The following is a 21,327-nucleotide window of genomic DNA, read 5'->3' as shown; positions in this document are numbered from 1 at the left end:
AGTCATTATGTAGAAAAACGAACTTTACAACTTTGGTGGGGGGGAGGAGGATTGGGTGGCGGGAGGATGGGAAGGGATGAGAAGGGGAAACAAAGGAGGAGGCTACAATGCTTGATAAGAAATGTACTCATTATCTTGCCCATGTAATTGTAACCCCTCTGTACAGTATTTTCACACTAAAAAACAAATCAAAACAAACAAAAAAAAAACAGCCTAGAAATAGTCCCAAAAGAATATACTGGGGCTGGGAAGGTGGCTCCGTGGTAGAGCGCTTGCCTTGCATGCCTGAAGCCCTGGATTTGATTCCTCAGCACCACATAAGCAAAAAAAAAAAAAGCCGGAAGTAGTGTTGTGGCTCATTTGGTAGAGCGCTAGCCTTGAGCTGAAGAGCTGAGGGACAGCGCCCAGGCCCAGAGTTCAGGCCCCACGACCAAAAGAAAAAAAAGTATAGTGACCTGACTTTTAAAAATACAATATTATTAGCCTGGTGCTAGTAACTCACATAAAAAATATATTAGCCTGATGTCAGTGGTTCACACCTATATCCTAACTACTCAAAAGGCTAAGGTCTGAGGATTGTGATTCCAAGACAGCTTGAGCAGAAAGTTTCTTGAGATTCTTGTTTCCAGTAACCCTAAAAAAGAGAAGCTGAATGTGGAATTGTGGCTCAAGTGGTAGAGTGCTAGTCTTGAACACAAAAACTCAGTCATAACGCCCAGGCCCTGAGTTCAAGCGCCAGGCCTGACATCCCTCCCCCACCAAAAAATATATCATTATATTTAAGATGTATATATAATATCTGTATCAGATGTCCTAATATCCCCTGACTTTAATTATAAAATTCATTGATTTTTTTGGGCTGGGAAGGTGTCTCAGTGGTAGAGCGCTTGCTTTGTATGCATGATGCCCTGGGTTCAATTCCTCAGCACCACATAAGCAAAAAGAAAAAAGCCGGATGTGGCACTGTGGCTCAAGTGGTAGAGCGCTAGCCTTGAGCTGAAGAGCTGAGGGGCAGCACCCAGGCCTAGAGTTGAGGCCCCACGACCAGACCCAAAGTAAATAAATAAAATAAAATTCATTGATTTTTTTTTATTCTGCAACTGATAATGCCATCCTACTTTAGAATACATGCATATTTACATTTCCTTTTGATTCCTAGGATAATTGCTGCGTCATATGATAATTTTGTTTAACTTTAGGAAAAACATGCTGTTGTCCATTAAAATGACTGCAGCATTTTACCTACCAGTATTATACAAGGGCTATTGTTTCCGTACAATAACACTAATATTTTTATTTTTTTATTATTATAGATGCTCTAGTGTGTTAAGTATTGTTCCATTATTCTTTTAGTGTCTATGCTGAGCCATATGTTTTTTTTTCCTGTTTCACCCTTTTTTCCCTTGAGACATATTATTCGTCATTTGTGTATCTTCTTCGGTGATGTAGATATTCCAATCCTTTTCCCAATTGTTAAATTAATTGTCTTCTTGTTATTTTTCCTTAATTGTTATTGTTAAGAGGTACAGAGGGGTTACAGTTTCATAAGTCAGATAATGAGTACATTTCTTTTTGACCAATGCCATATCTTCCCTTGTTTCCTCCCAGCTTTTCCTTCCCACCTCCCCACAAGTTGTATAGTTCATTTTCCACATAGTGCCTAATGAGTATTACTGCTGCATTTGTTTACCTTTTGACCCACCAATTGTGTACTCTTCCTTACTCTCCCCCAAACAGATAGACTTACATACAAGGCAAAAGGTGCAGAAATCAAAGCGACAAAGGATAGGAAAAAATAAAAGCAAAATAAAAAAAAATTCTCCTTTGCATTTCTTGGAGTTCACTTCAATAAGCATCATTTTATATGATCATATTTACAGAGCTATTGAGCCTTCCTGATACTCTCTTGAGAATATCCTTCTTTGGTCTCACTGTGTGAATGTCTAACATCTTGTATAATTTATCATGTCCCAAGTACATTTTTTTGTTGTTTACCATCCAGTGTGTTTACTTGTAGATTTATAAGCACATTCAAGTTACAACAAATGAGGGAAACCATGCAACTTATGTTTCTTTGGTTCTGGTATACTTCATTTAATATAATTTTTCCAAGTCTTTCTATTTCCTTAGGAATGGTAAAATATCATTCTTTCTGATGGAAGCATGGAATTCCATTAAGTTATAATAAGTCTAATTAAAAGTTCTTTTTTCAGAAGCATTATTTTCAAATACAGATTCCTAGTCTGTAATTTGTGCTTTCTTCTTCCTTCCTTCCTTTTCTTCCTATAATGTGGCTTGAACTTAAAGACTAGTACTTATTTGCTCACAGTTAAAGCTCTATCATGTAAGCCATGCCTCCAGTTCTAGCTTTTGGCTGGTTAATTGGAAAAAAAAAAGTCTGGGGAATTTGTGTGCCTGGGTTGGATCTGAAGAGTGACTCTTAGATCTCAGTCTCTCAAGTAGCCAGCATTATTAGAAGATACTGCCTGGTCCTTTTTTTCCCTTTTCTTGCCCTACTGCAAGACCTATAATGCAGTATGGAGTAGAAGTTACTGAGAATAGACTTTATTTCCTTATTTAGCTTTGTGGGAAAAATCACTCAGTGTTTCTCATCAGTAAATATTTTTAGGTATAGTCCTTTCATGGCTGGATGAAGTTCTTCTCACTTCATGCTCTGCATTCAGTATCATTACAGGTAAAGGGTTAAATGTAAAAAGTAGAATCTCATGACAAGTATTAAAGAACTTGGAGCACAGACACAGCACAGACATACTCATTTTTTTAAAAGAAGAAATTGAATGTGTTTTCAATCTTCAAATTTAAGTGAGACTTAAGCAAAAACACAGCAGATAAAAGTAAAAGGGAAAACTGGTATATTGGCATAGAAGAAGTCACTTTTACATCTCGTTGGTACAATTAAAAGGCAAATGACAAAATGGGAGAAAATATCTGCAACCTGCAAAACAAAATCAATTTTCTTAAGACTTAAAGCTTTTAGAAATGAATCACAAAAATATATTTCTTTAAGAAGGTGGTGGGCTGATTTAATTTTCTTATTGATCATGTTTTCTGTAGAAAAGAAAGCTAACCACCAAGGCATCCAGATTTTTTTAAACTATTAAAACAGAATATATCTTTATTTTTTTGTGCCTATAGGACTACATGTGGACATAAAGGGGCTGGGGATTATAGCACTGCCTAGCTGAATTGTCATACATTCTGAAAGAAGAGGAAGTCAGTATTCTGAAATACTTCAATCTAATTCATCTTAAAAGATGATTTGTCCAACTATTTTTCTGTTTTAAGGAATCCATGAAAAGATTTACATACAAAGTTATTTATAATGTTATTTAGAACTGTGTTGTTTGTTATACTTGAGGTTGAATCCAGGGCCTTACGCCTTTAGGTAAGTATTATTTCACTGGAACCAGATCACAGGCCACTCTTCCTTTTTTAAAATATATTTTTTGTTTTATTTATTATTTTTTAATATTTTTAATTTTTTTATTTGAGACAGGATTTGGCCCATTTTTATCTGGCTACCTTTGAAGTTGTGGTCCTAATCCCGTAACATGGGATTATAGGTAGTGCCACAATCTCCAGCTAGAATGACTGTTAGAGACAACCATCTACTAGTAGAAGAATGGCTAAATAAATTATATGATATGCATTCATTACTGTGTTAAAGTTTAAAATTTTTCTGTAATTTTTTAAATGATAGAGGAAAATTTCCCATCTGTAGTACAGTGAAATACTGTATTTTATGGTATTTTATAAGAAAACAAATTATTTTCACATGTAATTGTATTTTTATATATTTTTATTAATAAGTTTTTTTATTGTGAAAATACCATATAGAGGGTTTACAGTTACATGAGCATGGTAATGAGTACATTTCTTATCAAGCATTCCTCCTCCTTAGCATTCCTGCCCTCCCATCTTCCCACCCCTCCTGTAATTGTATTTTATTTTTTTTTGGTCCAGTTGTGGGGCCTGAACTCTGGACCTGGGTGCTGTCCCTCACCTCTTCAGCTCAAGGCTAGCACTCTACCACTTGAGCCACAGCGCCACTTCCAGCTTTTTTCTGTTTGCTTATGTGGTGCTGAGGAATCGAACCCAGGACCTCATGCATGCAAGGCAAGCACTCTACCACTGAGTCACCTTCCCAGCCTGTAATTGTATTTTTGATTCTCTCTTTTTTCCCATTCCTCTTTCCCCTTGCCTTCCTCTCTACTGTGGATTGAACTCACAGATTTCAGACTTGCTAGACTGGTGTTGAACCAGAATTCTAGCCCTTTTGTGCTGGTTATTTTGACGTAGGATCTTGCTTCATTTGGGGGAATATGCTAGAACTTTGGCTCACCTATCTCAGCCTTCTTATCATAGCTGGAATGACAGGGGCATGCCATCATACCCAGATTACACTGTTGAGATAGAGTCTCATAGATTTCTCTGTTCAAACTGGCCTAGAATCCCAGGTTCCCATGTTGCTAGAGTAACAAGGATATTCCACCAATATTGGTTGAATAATATTTTGGTGTGTGTACCTGGACTGACCTTATGTATGATACTCCCAACTGAGCCTCCCAAGAAAGTAGTATTAGAGGTTTGAGGAACCACCATCAAACTTGTGTCTCTCTTTTTCTTCTCTTTAATTTTGTCTTAATAATTTCAAGTGTACACATTTTAAAATTGTGTGCGTTTGTTTTTAGTTGGAAAAATAAAACTAAATAAAAAGATAACTAGTACAACGGGCCAAATTATTTTCAAATTGTGTTATAATCTTTTATTTAAGTAATCTTCAGTATTTGTGCAGAAATTATATTTGATTATAACTAATGAGATGATAATTATATTACAGTGGTAATTTATACAATGTAGCTATAAAAATGTTTTTGAAATGGTTTGAATTTTGAAGATTTAGTGGGAGTCTATTGCCCCATGTATCCCTTTAAATCTGTTCATTTTATTTTGTATAATTTCCTTTGTTCTCTGGGTTGAATAACTTCTGTTGATCTATCTACTGGTTCACTAACTCATTTGTCCACCATCTCCATTTTGTTGCTGTACCTATATAGAGAAATTTTTGAATTTTAGATATGAATTTTTTCCAGTTCTAAAATTTCTATTTGACCCTTAGTCATTTTTTTTTGTTACTTTAAGTTTCAGGGGTTTCATTTTATTTTACTTTATTTTATTTTACTTCAATGTTATATAACATTGTTAGTCCCAATATCTGGATCATTTCAGAGTTGAGATCTGTTTATTGTATTGTACTTTGAGATTTGATCATGTTTTTCTGGTTCCTGATGCTATTATGGAAGTTTAGATTGTGTCTTAAACATTTTGAATAATTTTGTTAGAAAATTTTGTTAAAACTCTAGAGTCTGTTAAATCCTAAGAATGTGTGTTTCTCCCTCATTATTCCGCTCCCTTCTGTTTCTTGTTTAAGCAGGTAATAAAACTAGTTGTTTAGGGCAGCACTTCTGTATCATCTTCTGTGTTTCAGTATCAGTCTACTCTTCAAGGTCCTTTCTGTATTTTTGAGATCTACACCTTGCCCTTAAGTGTTAGTCTGAATTACAGCTCAGTTCTCAATTATTTTCCTTTGTTTCTTTGAGAACATTTTAAGCCTGTACAGTTTGGGAACTGACTTCCTGTCAGAAGAATCCCTGGGTCCCATGCTCTCTGCTGTTGGATTAACCCATTCTGTTAGTTTTAATCTCATGCTTTTGCACAGTTACAGATTAGGCTTACTTTCTGGCAAGTAATGATCAAGCTGTGTTATTAGACACCATCCTCAAACTGCAAGAGTTCTATACCTCAGGTCTTGCATTCAAAGAGACCACGGTGAAAGCAGAGAAAGATTTTTTTCTTTTACATGTCACAAATACACTATGGGAAGATACACTTCAGTACATCTCTAACCATTTTTCCCTGTCTTCAGGAGTACAGAAATTGGCTTTAGATCAAATAGAGAGATGTAAATTGTATCATTGCATCATTTGAGAGAACAGGAACAAGTCACTGTTCCTTGGAAGGGGGTCTGTCCTGGATTGTTCTCTTTGGGGAAATTTTATTTTTGCCACAAGATGATGAGAAAATGGAATTGTCTATATGAGGAGCAACTTGCCTTTGTTACAAAATGCTTACAGGTAAATCATGTCTTTCCTGGAGCTCAAAGTGGCTTCAAAGTAACCATGGGAGGGAATAGTTCAAATCAAAGAACACAGATGCATAGTTGGGACTGGAGATCTAACTTTTATTTAGTCTACTTTTAGTTAATTCACAAGCCCAGCAAAACATCTTTTAAATAGTTGCTCTTTATAGTGAAAGAAATGGGGGTGGGAGGAACAACTAAAATTCTCTACCTATTGTTTCCAACAGAAGCATTTTACTAGTCTTCTGTTTATCAAAGTGCTGCTTTCCTTCAGTATCTAAGGCCACTGTACCACTGATATTTCCCACCAACTGTGACAGAGTGCTTCTGGCCTATCACAAACCTGGAAATAAAGAGAGGTAGAAGATTCTTCCAGCACAATACACTCACACAGAAGTCTTTTTTCCTTGTTGATGAATAGTGGGATTCTTTTGGAATTTTTGCTCTTTGTGCACCCAAGGGCCTGTGCACTTGGCTCAGAGTTGGGAGATAAAGAAATGGAACAGAAAACTTATTTTCTAATTACCCTAATATTCTTTGCTTTTCAGAGCTTTCCAGCAGTTAGTTTTTATTTACTCATTCATTTATTTATTTTGTGTCTGTATGCCAGCATTGGTTCTTGATCTCAAGATCTTATGCTCTCCCTTGACATCCAAGGCTGGTACTTTACCTCTTGAGCCACACATCCATTTCTGGCTTTTTGCTGGTTCATTGGAGATAAGAGTGTCATGGACTGTGCTCCAGCTGGCTTTGAACTGCAACCTCAGCCCCCAGCCTCCTGCAGAGCTAAGGTAGCAGGTATGAGCCACTTGTACTAGGCTGAGCAGTTAGTTTTTTTTCACTGAATCGTTTTTGTACTCAGTAGAAGAGTGATACTACAGTGGTGCTCAGTCTGGAAAGGGACTGGACATCCTACTAGTAATCTGTGATGTGCTATTTCTTTTGTATGTGTATGATTCAATGTCTGTTTCATTGTGCAACCAATTTTTAATCTGTGTTAAAAATCAACTAACTAGCATAAAATAATTTTTACTGTGTATGAGAACATATGATCAGAAGCATATTTACTTCTACCCTAGAAAGTTTTATTCTGTGTAGAGTATCCTAGAAGTATAGACTGAGTTGTCTCATCCTCTTTTGTTAGGTTATCCCATAATTTTGTCCCTAATGCATTTTCCCTCTTGGCCATTTTCATCCAATTTTCACATTAGCAGCCAGAATTATTCTTTGCAACCATGTATTATTTTTTCAACATTTGTAAAATTTTTGTTGCCTTCTCATTGTAATAGTAATATCCAGACTTCTTCCTTATAAAGTCCTAATTATGTTGCTCTTCCTTATACTACAGTACAAGTATGCCACTTCCAACTTCCAAACACTGTGGACTTTATTTTCTTCTCTAAATTCCAGCTTCCTCTGTAAAGTCATTCCAAGTAGTTCCCCTTTGCCCTGGATGTTCAGGGGATGTTTTTAGAATTTCAAATAAGGTACCCCTTTTCTTTCCAGAGAGGTCCCTCCCCATAGTACTCAATGTCCCAATATTCTACATTTTCTTAAAGCTCTTAAACATACCTCAACTTAGCCTGCTACTTATAAATTAACTTCTTTGTGTTTTCTCATGTCCCTCCAGACTTTATCCTGCTTTATTCATAATAATACTTACATTTCCCAGAATTGGAACTATTATTCTGGCAGATAGTAGACACTAAATATTTCTTGAATAAATGAATGGTTCAAGTGTGGAGATATCATGCCCTAACTGTGATCAATTGCCATGCTTATCATAGTATTATCGTGGTATCATCTATACTCTGTCATCATAGTCATCTAGTCACTTGTCATCCATACTTCTTCCTATACCTACTTATATATTACTTCACTCTGAAATTCAAGTGATCATTTAAAACACTGCAGAACTAATTACATTCTGTTTTCTGCATAAAATCATGATTTGCTGATTTCCTGTTTTTATTGACATACAAGCCAAAATGCATAACATGACATAGAATCTTGATGACTTCCTAGAACCTTGCTGTTTTCTAGTATAATGCTGTTTTTGGTTAGTGACCCCTCCACTCTCATACCATTGCTATAAAGTATACTATCCTGTATAACATATTCAGAATTATCATTTTACCTTGCTTTAACACATAGAAGTATACTGAATATTCAACAAATGGGAATGCCATAGATTTCCTTTCTTTTTTTATTGTGGGGAGAATCATTATTGGAACTCAGGGCCTTGTGATTGCTAGGCAATCACTCTATCACTTGAGCCATGCCTCAGCTCTATTATATACTAGTTTCTAATATGAGCTTATCACTCTAATATCAGCCCTAGAATATTGGCAATGTGCAACACATGCCTCTTATGATTTTAAAATCCTAGGAAACCTGTCACATGATGCATATAAACTACAAGTTTATATGAACAAATGCATTTATTAATTAGATCCCATTTACATTTTGTCTAGATAACAGTTTATTACTTTAGATAAAGTGCTCAATAAATGATAACTACTACTTTTATATTCTATCAGCATAATTTAACTTAAATACAACTTTTCTTATTAGACATGTTTGAAAGATGTCATTATTGTTTACATATTTCTAATAATAGTATTAAAATTGCCTCCATTTTTGAATAATTATTATAATAAAATTATAAATAAGAGTACATATATAGAATTTTTGAAAAACATGCAGTAATTCTTGAATAGCAAAAATAAGTTAAAAATAAAAACATTATTTTACAAACCAATTTAATTTTTTTTTTTTGTCTGTCGTGGGGCTTGAACTCTGGGCCTGGGTGCTATCCCTCCGCTCTTCAGCTCAAGGTTAGCACTCTACTGCTTAAGCCACAGCACCACTTCCTAAAATATTTTTAAGTTTGGTAAATTTTAAAAATTTGATGTTGTACTTGAATGTTTTCAATTACTACATTTTAATATAGTTTGTGTCTTGTTAGGCTAAAGATTTTTGTTATTTTGGGGTTTTGTTTTTGTTTTTCTAATACTGGGGCTTGAACTCAGGCTCTTGGTTCTAGCCCTTTCTTTTTTGCTTAAAGATAATGCTCTACATGTTGAGTCACACTTCCTCCATTGGCTTTTCATGAAATAAGAGTGTCATGTCCTTTCCTGCTCTGGCTGGCTTAGAACCACAATGTTCATATCTCAGCCTTCTGTAAAGCTAGAATTAGGGGTTGGAAGGTGGCTTAGTGGTAGAGCGCTTGCCTTGCATGCATGAGGCTCTGGGTTCGATTCCTTAGCACCACATAAACAAAAAGAAAAAAGCCAGAAGTGGCGCTGTGGCTCAAGTGGTAGAGCGCTAGCCTTGAGCTGAAGAGCTGAAGGACAGTGCCCAGGCCCAGAGTTCAGGCCCCACAACCAGACCCCCTCCCCCCCAAAAAAAGCTAGAATTACTAGCATGAGCCACTGGTAATTGACATTTGATAATATTTACCTTTTGTTGTTGTTGTTTTTTTTATCTGAGTGTTAGAGAACTTAATAGTTTGAATCCTTATTACATAAACTTTTGTTGTTAAACTTGTTCAGTTGTCATTTAACAGACATAGATAAGGCTAGTTACTCTGTTTAATTTGTAGCATGTAAATAGTTCCCAGTTAAATACCTAGTATTAGCTTTCTGAAGTTAACGTCTTCCATTAATGAATGCCTTTGATATTTGTCGACTATATATTAAACTACTCTTATGGAAATCTAGTACTGATTTATAAATAATAGTGAAAATGGGTTCTTCCCAAAGGAATCTTTTATATAGATATATAGTTTTTGTATATAGTTTTTATATAGATACATTTTTTATATATAGATATATAGTTTTTGTTTTTGTTTTTCACATTGAAGAAAAAGAAAACTTTGATACAAGTATTCTATGGATATTATTTGAAAGAGTTATAGAAAATGAAATAGGAGGGCTGGGAAGGTAGCTCAGTGGTAGAGTGCTTGCCTTGCATGCATGAGGCCCTGGGTTCTATTCCTCAGCACCACATAAGCAAACAGAAAAAAGCTGGAAGTGGCGCTGTGGCTCAAGTGGTAGAGCGCTACCCTTGAGTGAAGAGCTGAGGGACAGCACCCAGGTCCAGAGTTCAGGCCCGTGACAGGACCCCCCAAAAAAAAAGAAAAAAGAAAATGAAATAGGATGTTAATACCTAGTATGATCCCTATGCCTATATTTAGGTGCTAACTAGGTTATTCAATGATAGGGTTAAAATTTTGTAAGTATTAGGTACTCTGAAAATCTAATTTTTTTGAATGATAAGACACTATATTTAAACTTTCATAGCCATTGTGTAAAACAAATGGCCATTTATATTTTGTTAAGAAGGCAAACTAGGTATAGTGGCTTACACCTGTAATCCCAGCTGCTTTACTTGGGATATAGGCTTTGGGAGGATTGCAGTTTGTGGCCACCCAGGCAAAAGTTATCAAGACTCCCATCTCAACAAACAAATCATCCATTGATAGTATCATGTACACAGGACATTTAGATAGAGGGCCCCATGCCATCCCTGAGCAAAAGCAAAACCCTATATGAACAATAACTAAAGCAGAAATGGCTGGAGATGTGGCTCAATAGGCCTTGAGTTTGAACCCAAGCCCAAATGAAAAAGGAAAAACTGACATAAAAAAAAATACAGTGGAGCTAGGCTCTGGTGGATGACATCTGTAATCCTAGATACTAAGGAAACAGATCTGAGAATCACAGTTCAATTTTCTTTGCTGTTTTCTCAGACTCTGAAACCCCCATCATTTATGTGTTGATCTGTTTGCTGGTGTCACACAGTTTTCTCTGTCTTGGTTCACTTTTTTCACTTTTTTGTTTCTGAGACTTGATAATTTTAACTGTTTTGTCTTCAAGCCTGCTAATGATATGCTGTGCCTTCTCACACCTGTTTGAACCTTTTTAATCAACTTCTCATTTTAGTTCCTTACTAGTTTGAGAATTTCCGTCATTTCTGTCCTTTCATTTTATTCTTCTTTCATTGTTTTGCCTGTTTTCCTCTTTGAGCAAACTTAAGACAGTTGTTTTCAAATCATTGTCTATTAAATTCAATTTCTTAACTCCTAGTTTGTTTGATTCCTTTGAATTAGCCATATTACCTTGTTTGTTGTATACCTTCTGATTTTTCTTTCTGAAAAGTTAACCTTAGTGGTTAGAATATTTACTGATATTATTGACCTTTTTTTCACTAAGTGTTAACATGTGAATATACTTTAGTTTATAAAGGATTCTGAACTTCATTAAAACATTTCAATAGTTGTTGGTATTTCCTTTTAAAGACACAAAAGCTGTCAAGTCTTTACTATTCCTTATAGCTTTGTTTTCATGTTAGTTTGAACAAAATCGTTTTCCCTTCCTACTGCTCAATTTCATACACAGTTGATAACAATTCAGAGATAAAATCCTTTTTTATTATGGAATACTTGTAGAATTCATACTTAATATGATGTGATACTTTACACCTCAATGTTTTCAGATTATAGACGAGGCATATTTAAATAGATTCATGTATTTGTACTGTTATTCTGGCCATTGCTCATTTAAACTAGCTTAAAGTCTCCGGTTTTTCCTTCATGAAGCAGAAAGATATCTGATATCAAAAAATAGAATAAATGTTAAATATTGAATATAATTGTTCATGTATTTAAATTGCATAAACTATATCCATATTGTTTTACTCATTAGTTTACATTAGCTGTTGAAATACCTTTTAAATAGCATTTGAATTATAACATTTTATTGTTAGATAATTTTTTTCAAATAAGTAAAAATCCATTATCTTAAACCACATGGTGCTTCTTAATCATTTAAAAATTTTTGTAAAAAATTTATATTCTGTGTGTGTGTGTGTGTGTGTGTGTGTGTGTGTGTGTATGGGTGTGTTTGTTATGGGAAAGTAGTCTATGAATCCTTGTTTCATTTATGGCTACCCGACAACTTAGTTTTAGACTTAGAATAACAACTAAAAATGTCATATTAAACTCGCTTGCACCCTCTGTTGTCATTTTTGGGAACACTACAATGTGTTTCATGATTTTATTGTTATCACAGTTATTTATGTCCCTGAGAAAATTAATACTTCCTGTATTATAATTATCTCTAAATTAAACTCAGTAGTGGTGTAATATTGTTCATAATTCTTACTTGTTGTTTCTCTATGTTACAGATATGTTTTTGTCATATAACAACTTAAATGAGAGATAAAATTTTCTATTTGTCATTGATTTCTCATAGTTTTAAGCCTGTTCACATGTTTCCACAAACTAAAGTCTCTATAATATACAGTACACTGTATTTTCCCTTTTCCATATTCTGTCTATTTGTAAACCTTTCAATATTCAGACAATTGTCTTCGTAAACAAGAATCTGGAATTGTCCATTCTAAGATTAAGAATTTATAAGTATGAGGAACAGATGTTTTCATAAATATTTGCTATAATTAATTTCAACTAGAGGATTGAGGAAACAAAGCAGTTTTCCTGCTTCAAAACTTTATTGATTTTCCCCCCAAATAACGAACTCTGAAATCTTTTTTCTATTATTATTAGTGAAACAGTTGTACTCCTTATTTGGTATGTGTCTGAGAAAGAACAACTGGGGTTTTTTTAAAACCTTTTTTTGTACCTTGAACGTTGCATTTAATGTGACATTTTAATTTGGTAATGGTTATAAACCAAAGAAAGCCTTTGTAATATGATGATAAAATTTGGATGTTTGAAAAATCATGTTTCTTATTTGGAGAGTTTTATCTTTGATCTGATAAATATCATCTTAAAGGAAGATTTGTTCTATTGATGAGATTCTACATATTTAAATAGCCATAATGTTTAGTTTTAAGGAGAATCAAGGCTCATATTTTAAATGTATAATGTAGTGTTTTTTCTATGCCGATTATGGAATGCTTCACAGGAAATGTCTGCAAGCTGTTAAATAACATGTGTTATAGGAAACTTTCGTTTAACAAGTCAGAGAATATTTTTCCTTGTCTTTTTTATTTATTATAATACTATTAACTTTAAAAGAAGAGGTGTAAATATATTAACCATATCTTCCAACTTCATTCTGTTTTGAAAGAATTAAAATCTATATAGCTAGATTAGTTACAAACATTTTTTGTTTTTGTGGTTTGTTTTATTAATAGTCACTACTTTGAATGCTATGATCCATTTTAGGATTAAAAATCTTTGATACATATTTTGAAAAAAATAAGAGTTAAAAATTGAATAATACTCAGTCCAGTTCTCATCTTTCTAAACACCTTGACACAGCTACAAAAATCTTGACTTATCTCTCAGATTTCAAATGTATAAACAATAGGTAGTTGTCATTAAAATTGCATTTCAGCTTTCATTAACCATTTAATGAGTGGCATAATTACATAAGTATGGTAACTTAAGTACTAGACTTAATAATTTAAAATAATCTTACTTTAATCTGAAAGCTCTGATCTTCACTGGCACCTAAAATTTTTCAATGTAGATTGAAAGTATAAATTAAAATTGGACAAATCATTGTATTATATTTTTTAAATATTATAAAAATGACTGTAACCTGATGTTTAAAAGCTACATTGCAAGGAATAGAAGTGTAAAATCAAACTGAATTACAGCCCTCACAATTTTATTTTTAAGTATACTATAGATAACATAAAAACTAGCTTATATTTTTCATGAATTATTAAATTAATTATTAAATATTTTATATTGGGGCATTACTAAATGTTAAGAAAACTTACTGAGTTTATTTTTATTCTATACTGATTTTTAAACTGATGTGTGAATTTATCATTTATTAGATTTTATTTTTTTTATTTTTTGTATGTTTTTATGTAAAAATGCTGTGCAGAGGGGTTACAGTTACATGAGCAAGGTAATGAGTACATGAGCATTGTTGCTTCCTCCTTTGTTTTTTCTACCATCTCTTCCCTCCCACTAGAACTACCCACCCCCACTGCTGAAGTCATAAGGTTTGTTTTCAACATAGTGTTTTGTACATCTCATTGTTACAATGGGTAAACCTGTATTCTTATTTAAGCATATAAATATGATATTTCTTTTTGTCAAGAAGTATTGTAAGTGTTACTATAGGAGACACAACTGCCCATTTCTATGGTTTTTTTTTAATATGTTTTAAATTTCTGAGCTTCAAATAATTCAAACCTAAGGCTAAAAGTTAAAACATGAAGTTTTTTTGGGGGAAAATCATTGATTATACTATAAAGTTAATTGAAATTTGTTCTTGATCACCGTCACTGCTTTCCAAGTCTGGTTTCTGCTTTTCCTCTGCTTAGGAAATTTCTACATAGCAGAAAAGTGAGAGGCTAGCAGAGGGAGATAAGAGGTCTTCTTTGAGCTGTACCAGTGGTGAGGATAAGTGATCAAGATTACTATTAAAAATTGTATTTTTTGCAAACAGCTTATAATTAAATGGTTTATAAATTTTAGTTTATGATTCTTGAGACAAAAGTACCATACTTGTTTCATTAATGTTACTGATTAATGTTTTTCCTAAAAGGCTCTGAATATTTATATTCGAATGTAGTTTGGAAAAGATGAAAAGAAACTATGCATGCTTTGGGAGACTATTAGAGCTCTCACATACTTTTTCAGCTGAAATGTTCAATTTTCTAAATTTCATTATTTCAGTGTTTTTATTTTTTTTTCAGGAGATTCAAATAAAAATGGAAGAAGAACAAATTCAGCCTTAGACTGTGAGGGGACTTTTAATTCATATAGGTAGGTGATAAGTAAATGGCTGCATAATTTTATAAGCTAAAATATAAAACATGATCTTAGAGGATTATAATAATAATCTTAGAATAAGACTGCTACTTGTGCTTTAAAAGAATGATGTATGTGAAGACCATTGTGATGATAGCTGATTGTAATTGTTTCTAGATTTAACAAGTATCTGTAAAGAAAACACAATAAATTCTTGAATAAATAGCGGTAAATGTTTATATCTGTGGTTAGCCTATAGTAGAGTGACTCAAGTGAATGTTCATGTAATAATTAAGCTCCGTTTTATTCCATTTTATAAGTCTGGATTTTTTATAATATGGTTCTTCTAGTACTACAAGTTTTTCTTTGTTGAAGTTTCTGCTAATACAGAGTATATTGCATAGGAATGTCTAAGAGCTTAAGAATGGAATTTGTGTTTTATCTAAGTATTGTTTGTTAATATCCTAGTTGGGGACATCAGCAAATAGGAAAGCTGGATCTCAGTTAGTAATTTTTAAACTAGCTGCACTAAGGATTGGGATCATGGCTCAGATAGTCGAGTTCAAATCCTGGTGCCTTCCTCCTCTCAAAAAAATGAATACACTAGTTAAGAATAATGTATACTTTATCATTTTTGGTAATGGCTTCCTTATGACATATTTTTGTAAATGTTGATTAATTTTTGTCCCTTGTATCAGGGAAATTCAGGAAGACAAAGATTAAAGTTTTTCTGGTAACATTTGAAAATTGTATACTAAACTAAAGTGGTATAAGGACTTAGTCATTTTATTTTAAGAAAGAAATATCCTTAAGAGTCCATATTAGTATATTTATTTTTTATTTCTTTTTAAATTTTATTTTATTGTAAAGATGCTGTACAGAGGGGTTACATTTACATGAGTAAACTACATTTCTAATTGAACATCGTTACCCACTCCATTGTTGTTCTCCCACTATCCCTTCCCTCCCATGACTCCTTTTCCCCGTGATAATTTGTAAAGTTCATTTCTGACAGTGTCCTGTATCATTGTTGCAAGGGGTCATCCTTTGTACTTTCAGCATTTTGTTATTTCCCATCCTCCAATCAGATAAACAAGATGGAAGGTACCATAATCAAAGACAGAGATTGCCAGGGATAAACTAATGGAAAAAGAAAAATCAAATAATGTAAGAAGAAAGAACTAGATACAGTACATTGGTGACATCAAGGTTAACGGCTAAAAAAACAAAAAAAAAGACCTGTTGTTTCCATGTCTTGGAGTTCATTTCAATTAGTATAATTTTTTATGTCATATGTTCATAGTTCTTGAGCTATTATGAATCTCTGTCAGGACTAACCTAGGCTTATACTAATTATTACAAATGAGGAAAACCATAGAGCCTATGTTTCTTTGGGTCTGGCTTACTTCACTTAATATGATTTTTCCCCAAGTCTTTCCATTTCCTTACGAAAGGGGCTTAATATGATTTTTCACTTAATATGATTTTTTCCTAGTCTTTCTATTTCCTTACAAAAGGGACGATGTCATTCTTTCTGATAGAAGCATACAATTCCATTGTGTAAATATACCACATTTTCTTGATCATCTATTGAGGGGCATCTGGGTTGGTTCCGTATCTTAGTTATGGTAAATAAATGGATAGGGCACAGGTCAAAAATTCCTAAATAAAAATCCAGAAACAAACAAATCAAAGAAAGTCTGAATAAATGGGATCACATTAAATTACAGAGCTTCTGCATGACAAAGGACATAGGCAACAAGATAAATAGAAAGGCCACAGATTGGGAGAGGATCTTCACTAGCTATACAATAGACAAGAGTCTCATATAAAAATATAACTACAGCTCAAAAAATTAACTCCCCCCAACAAATCCCCAGAGAAACAACTACCCCATTAATAAGTGGGCTAAAGAATGAAAAAGAGTATTCTCTGGAGAGGAAATAAGCATGGCCAATAGACACATGAAGAAATGCTCAACTTCTCTGGCCATAAAAGAAATACAAATCAAAACCACATTGAGATTCTACCTCATCCCAGTTAAAATGGCCATTATCAAGAAGACAAGTAATAACAGATGCTGGCGGGGATGTGGCCAAAAGGGAACCCTACTGCGCTGTTGGTGGGAATGGAAGCTGGTTCAACCACTCTGGAAGGCAATATGGCTGTTCCTCAAAGGACTAAACATAGAGCTCTCCTATGATCTAACAATCTCCCTATGGGCATTTATCCAAATGATCTCAATCTAGGACACACTAAAGCTACCAGCACAACTATGCTCATTGCAGCATTATTTACCATAGTTCATTATTAGTATATTTACAATTATAAATGAAGAGACATTTTAATTAGATAGGTTGTTCTTCAAATTAGTTACAATAATAATAAGGTAAAAACTATAAAACTTAGTTAAGAACCATTATATTCATGGAAACTCATTTGAATAGTGATAGTATTTTTTATATAGTAAACATGGAATTTATGCTTGTTTTACATTATCTTTTGTATGCATATTCTATTTTCTTAATTGTCATTATTTTCTTCATATCTTTGACAACTCTTTAGCATCTAGAAATGGCCCTTGCATGTAGGAGGCACATAATATAGTAAATGAAAATTTTTACAGTTTGTTTATGAATTCCATAATGAGATGGTAATTGAAATACTTGACATCTCTAAGTTTCCAGTATTATACCATGTCAGATTGGTATACAAAATGTCACCAGTTCTACAAAAGGCTTTTTGCCATGTTGTTCTAAAAGGTATATCACAGCAGCATAGCTCATATGTAGGCATTATATTTTCACTGTAGCATTCTACCTTATAAATGTTACAATTCTCTAAATCTTTCTTTTAATCTTGAAGTATAAACTAACACTTGAAATACTGAATAATAGGCAGAGTTACCTATCTTAATATGTCACTGTTAATCACAACAAAAATGAAAAAAGAGAAAATAAAAGGTAGTTAAGAAAATATTCATTATTTGGCATCTAGCACAAGAATACTAATTATATGTAATCCATGGTGTTAATAACATTAAGTATAATGAAATAAATAGTACAAATGGAAAAACATTTTGAAGGAAGAAAATTTCTCCTTATGTTTTTATGTATTGTTGATGAATTATATTTTACATTTTTAGTTTAGCTAATTATAGGAAATAATGGACATAACACTTTAAGAAGAGTGTTTTCATATAAAGACATAGTGTTGCATTATAGTTCATTTTGTCCTTGTCCTTGAATAGTTTGAGGACTAAAATAGCTTAGTATTATTGAATAATTATATTCTTAAATGAGCTCTTAATTCGAGTCTATGCAATAAATACTAATGTTGTTAACTAAATTTTTAAATCAATGATTGTCACTGTTGTAAGGTTGTGATACTAATTTTTATTGTAATTAAAAACAAGATAAAAAGATCAGATAGTAAATAAAGTACATCAAAGTGGGTCTTTCTTTTAAAATTATTGTCAAGGTGAATATACAGAGGGGTTTTAATTACATAAGCAAGGTAATGAGTACATTTCTTCTCAACCTTGTTATCCCTTCCCTCAATTTTTTTCCTAAGTTCCCTCCCCCCCAATCACCTCCCCAAGTTGTACAGATCATTTCTAACTTATTGTATTATGTATATCACTGTTGCTTTGGTTCTCCCCTAGTTCTTTCTCTTATCATTCAGTTGTTTCCCTTCCCTTCCCTAACCGAAACAAACGTACATATTGGCAGACCAACTCTGTTAGGTAGTATCATAGTATTTAAGGTGTGAAATGAGTATTTTCTAGTCAGTAGACAACAGCTCTTATAATTAGCTTACTTATGAATTTGACAGTTGGGTTAAATGTAGAATTCATAAAAACACAGCTCTAGAAGGGTATATTTTATATTAACAGACAGAACCTAGAAGTTGTTGCTGAGTCACATAATGTCAAAAGAGTTGTCAATAAAATTTACTTTTGAAATAAAATACTTTTCTGTTGTCATTATTGTTCGTTTAAACCAACTAGAAATAGATGGTCAGAAAGAAATATACATTTTTCTCCCAGTCCTTATATAGCCTTTTTTGCAGCAATTCTACTTTTGTATTATTTCAACTGCCTCAGAAATCCCAGTCTTTCTTTCTAGTTAAAAAACAGCACCAGCAGCCTCTCAATTTATGCATACTTGCATTCAGTGTAAATACTAGTTTTAGTGTCTCATCTATAACATGAGTAATATACATTTTAAAATATTTTATTCTCTTTAAGTAGTTGTGTAAAGGAGTTGCCATTCACCAAAGCAGTTAGTGAATACAGCATATCACTGTCACATACCCCTTTCAACATTCTTACCCACCCCTCTGAAAGCACCCTTTTCTTATTTAATTTTATGTTATGTATTAACCTGGCTCTTTCCCACAATGTTTGTAAAGATTATGCTAAAGTATGTAAAACAAAACCTCTGAAAATTTAAATGCAGAACCTTGGTACCATTATTTCGTGTTTATCCAGTAAGCACTGGTAACTTTTTTGCTTCAATGTTTGCAGCATTTATTGAGGTTTTATTTACTTGTGAGTTAAGTCTCAGATCAACACACTTAAAGCCATTTTTTTGAATTTTAGTTTACTGGTATTGTGTATTTAGATCGCCAGAGTTCAAGAGACCATAATCTTTCACTCTTTCTTGTTTGCTTTCAAAATAATATCTAAATATAATATATTGGTTGAACTATTGATTGAAATTATTTTGAAGACTTTGAACAAATCTTAACCTCCATTTCCTCGCTTTATATAGTGAGGATAATAAAACATATTGATACAAGGAGTATTATATAATGTTATTTGCTGAAATAAATGAATAAATAGTAGTCACTTTATATTGTCAGTGCCATCATTTTCATCATTATTAACCTTTTTTAATTGTAGAACTTTGTTCAGGGTTCTAATGTATAGAGACCAGAAGGTAGAGGGGAAATTAGTTCCTATAGGAAAATAATGTTTATCTGTTAATAGAACAGGAGCTTATGAACAAGCTCAACCTGAGGTGTGAAGCTCTCAATTTCTGATTCAGTGTTTCATGTTGCCTTTGTATATCAAACTTTATACCTAGAAAAGGTTCAGGAGAGAAGCTTTACTACTAAAACCAGATACTGATATCCAGAAGTTTAACAAGTTTTGAGTTTTAAAATCAGTAGATCCTAACCATAGCTTCATGTCCCTAATGCTCCTAGACCTATTTTTATAGCCTAAGAGGCTTTACTTTGGATTTGTATCTTGTGGTTTTGATTAATTGATTCAGATATATAGAGCATAGGTGTAATTAACTCTTAAGGCACCAGAGCAAATAATAGATAGTGTTTTAGACTTGAAGTCAAAATTTGAACATAACTCTCCCATCTAATTTGCAGATGCTGTGCTAAAATGGAAACTTCACAAAAACCGAAAAGACACTTTTTATGGAATGTATTTTGTACCTTTTAAGACCTAGTGTTAATGTCTTCTGTCAAATTATGTTTACTTTATTTCTTGTGTAATCATTAAAGCTGAAAGAACTTTGGTGGATATGAAAGAAGAGCATGAGTTTCCTGTCTCAGTTTGCTAGATATGTAGCTTAGGGAGTGTAGCACAGAGCTGAATGGTAGAAGGAATGTTTTTTCTCTAGCACCCCCTCCTCTTCCCAAGGGCAGCTGACCTTCTCTTCGCCAAAAGAGGCAAGCCCCTTGCCAGCACATATGACTACAGACTATTACATTAATCTGTTTAGCTGTAGTACCAGCTGCTTGCATGTTTTTAATTATCTTATTAGATGATATAACAGTGACCTATGAAATAAATTGAAGGTGAACATTTTAAAACTTTCTATTGTACCATGCTCTTAAATATCTTTTAAAATCAAATTTAATTCTAGAAAAGTTCACAGGAAATCTATATTGTTTTGGAGTTGGATGTAGTGCTTTTTTATGTTCTTGAGTATAATATCATAATTTCCAAGATAGAAAATAGCTCCACTTTCTTTCATTTATTGATAAAACTTAAATTGTGTTTATATAGCCTCAAATCCATGGTAAATTTGGCAGTCAATTTAGTTATGAAACACACAGACCAGTTATTTGGTATTCTCTTAGAAACACAAAATGTTGATTATTTTTCACATATCATCTTATCACTGTACAAATGGCACAGAAATAGAATAAAAAAAATCATTGTAGGAAGTGGCGCTGTGGCTCAAGTGGACTAGCCTTGAGCTGAAGAACTCAGGGACAGTGCCCAGGCCCAGAGTTCAAGCCCCACGACCAAAACAAAACAAAACAAAAAATAATTGTAGTTTCTTTTAAAAACAGCTTTGTACATTATAGTTGACTTTCATTCTACTGCGTCATATAGTTTTTTTTTCAACTTAATTTCAAATGTCACCATTCATGAGTGTATTTTCCCAATCTGTGT

At 33.2% G+C, this 21,327-nt stretch overlaps 1 protein-coding gene across 3 annotated transcripts in view; it reads left to right on the top strand.

Annotated features, from left to right (window-relative positions):
* Positions 1–21,327, top strand: part of Tbc1d5 (TBC1 domain family, member 5) — a 424,595-nt gene that overhangs the window by 202,012 nt on the left and 201,256 nt on the right. For all 3 annotated transcript variants that reach the window (XM_013022145.1, XM_013022143.1, XM_013022144.1), the window contains exon 3: positions 14,849–14,918. In XM_013022145.1, coding sequence (XP_012877599.1) covers positions 14,849–14,918 — 70 coding nt within the window. The remainder of the gene's footprint in view (positions 1–14,848; positions 14,919–21,327) is intronic.

This window comes from Dipodomys ordii, unplaced genomic scaffold (assembly GCF_000151885.1).
Source record: "Dipodomys ordii isolate 6190 unplaced genomic scaffold, Dord_2.0 Scaffold60, whole genome shotgun sequence".
NCBI classification, from domain to species: domain Eukaryota; kingdom Metazoa; phylum Chordata; class Mammalia; order Rodentia; family Heteromyidae; genus Dipodomys; species Dipodomys ordii.
Note: the sequence above shows the minus strand (reverse complement) of the source record. Positions and strands in the feature narration are given on the sequence as shown.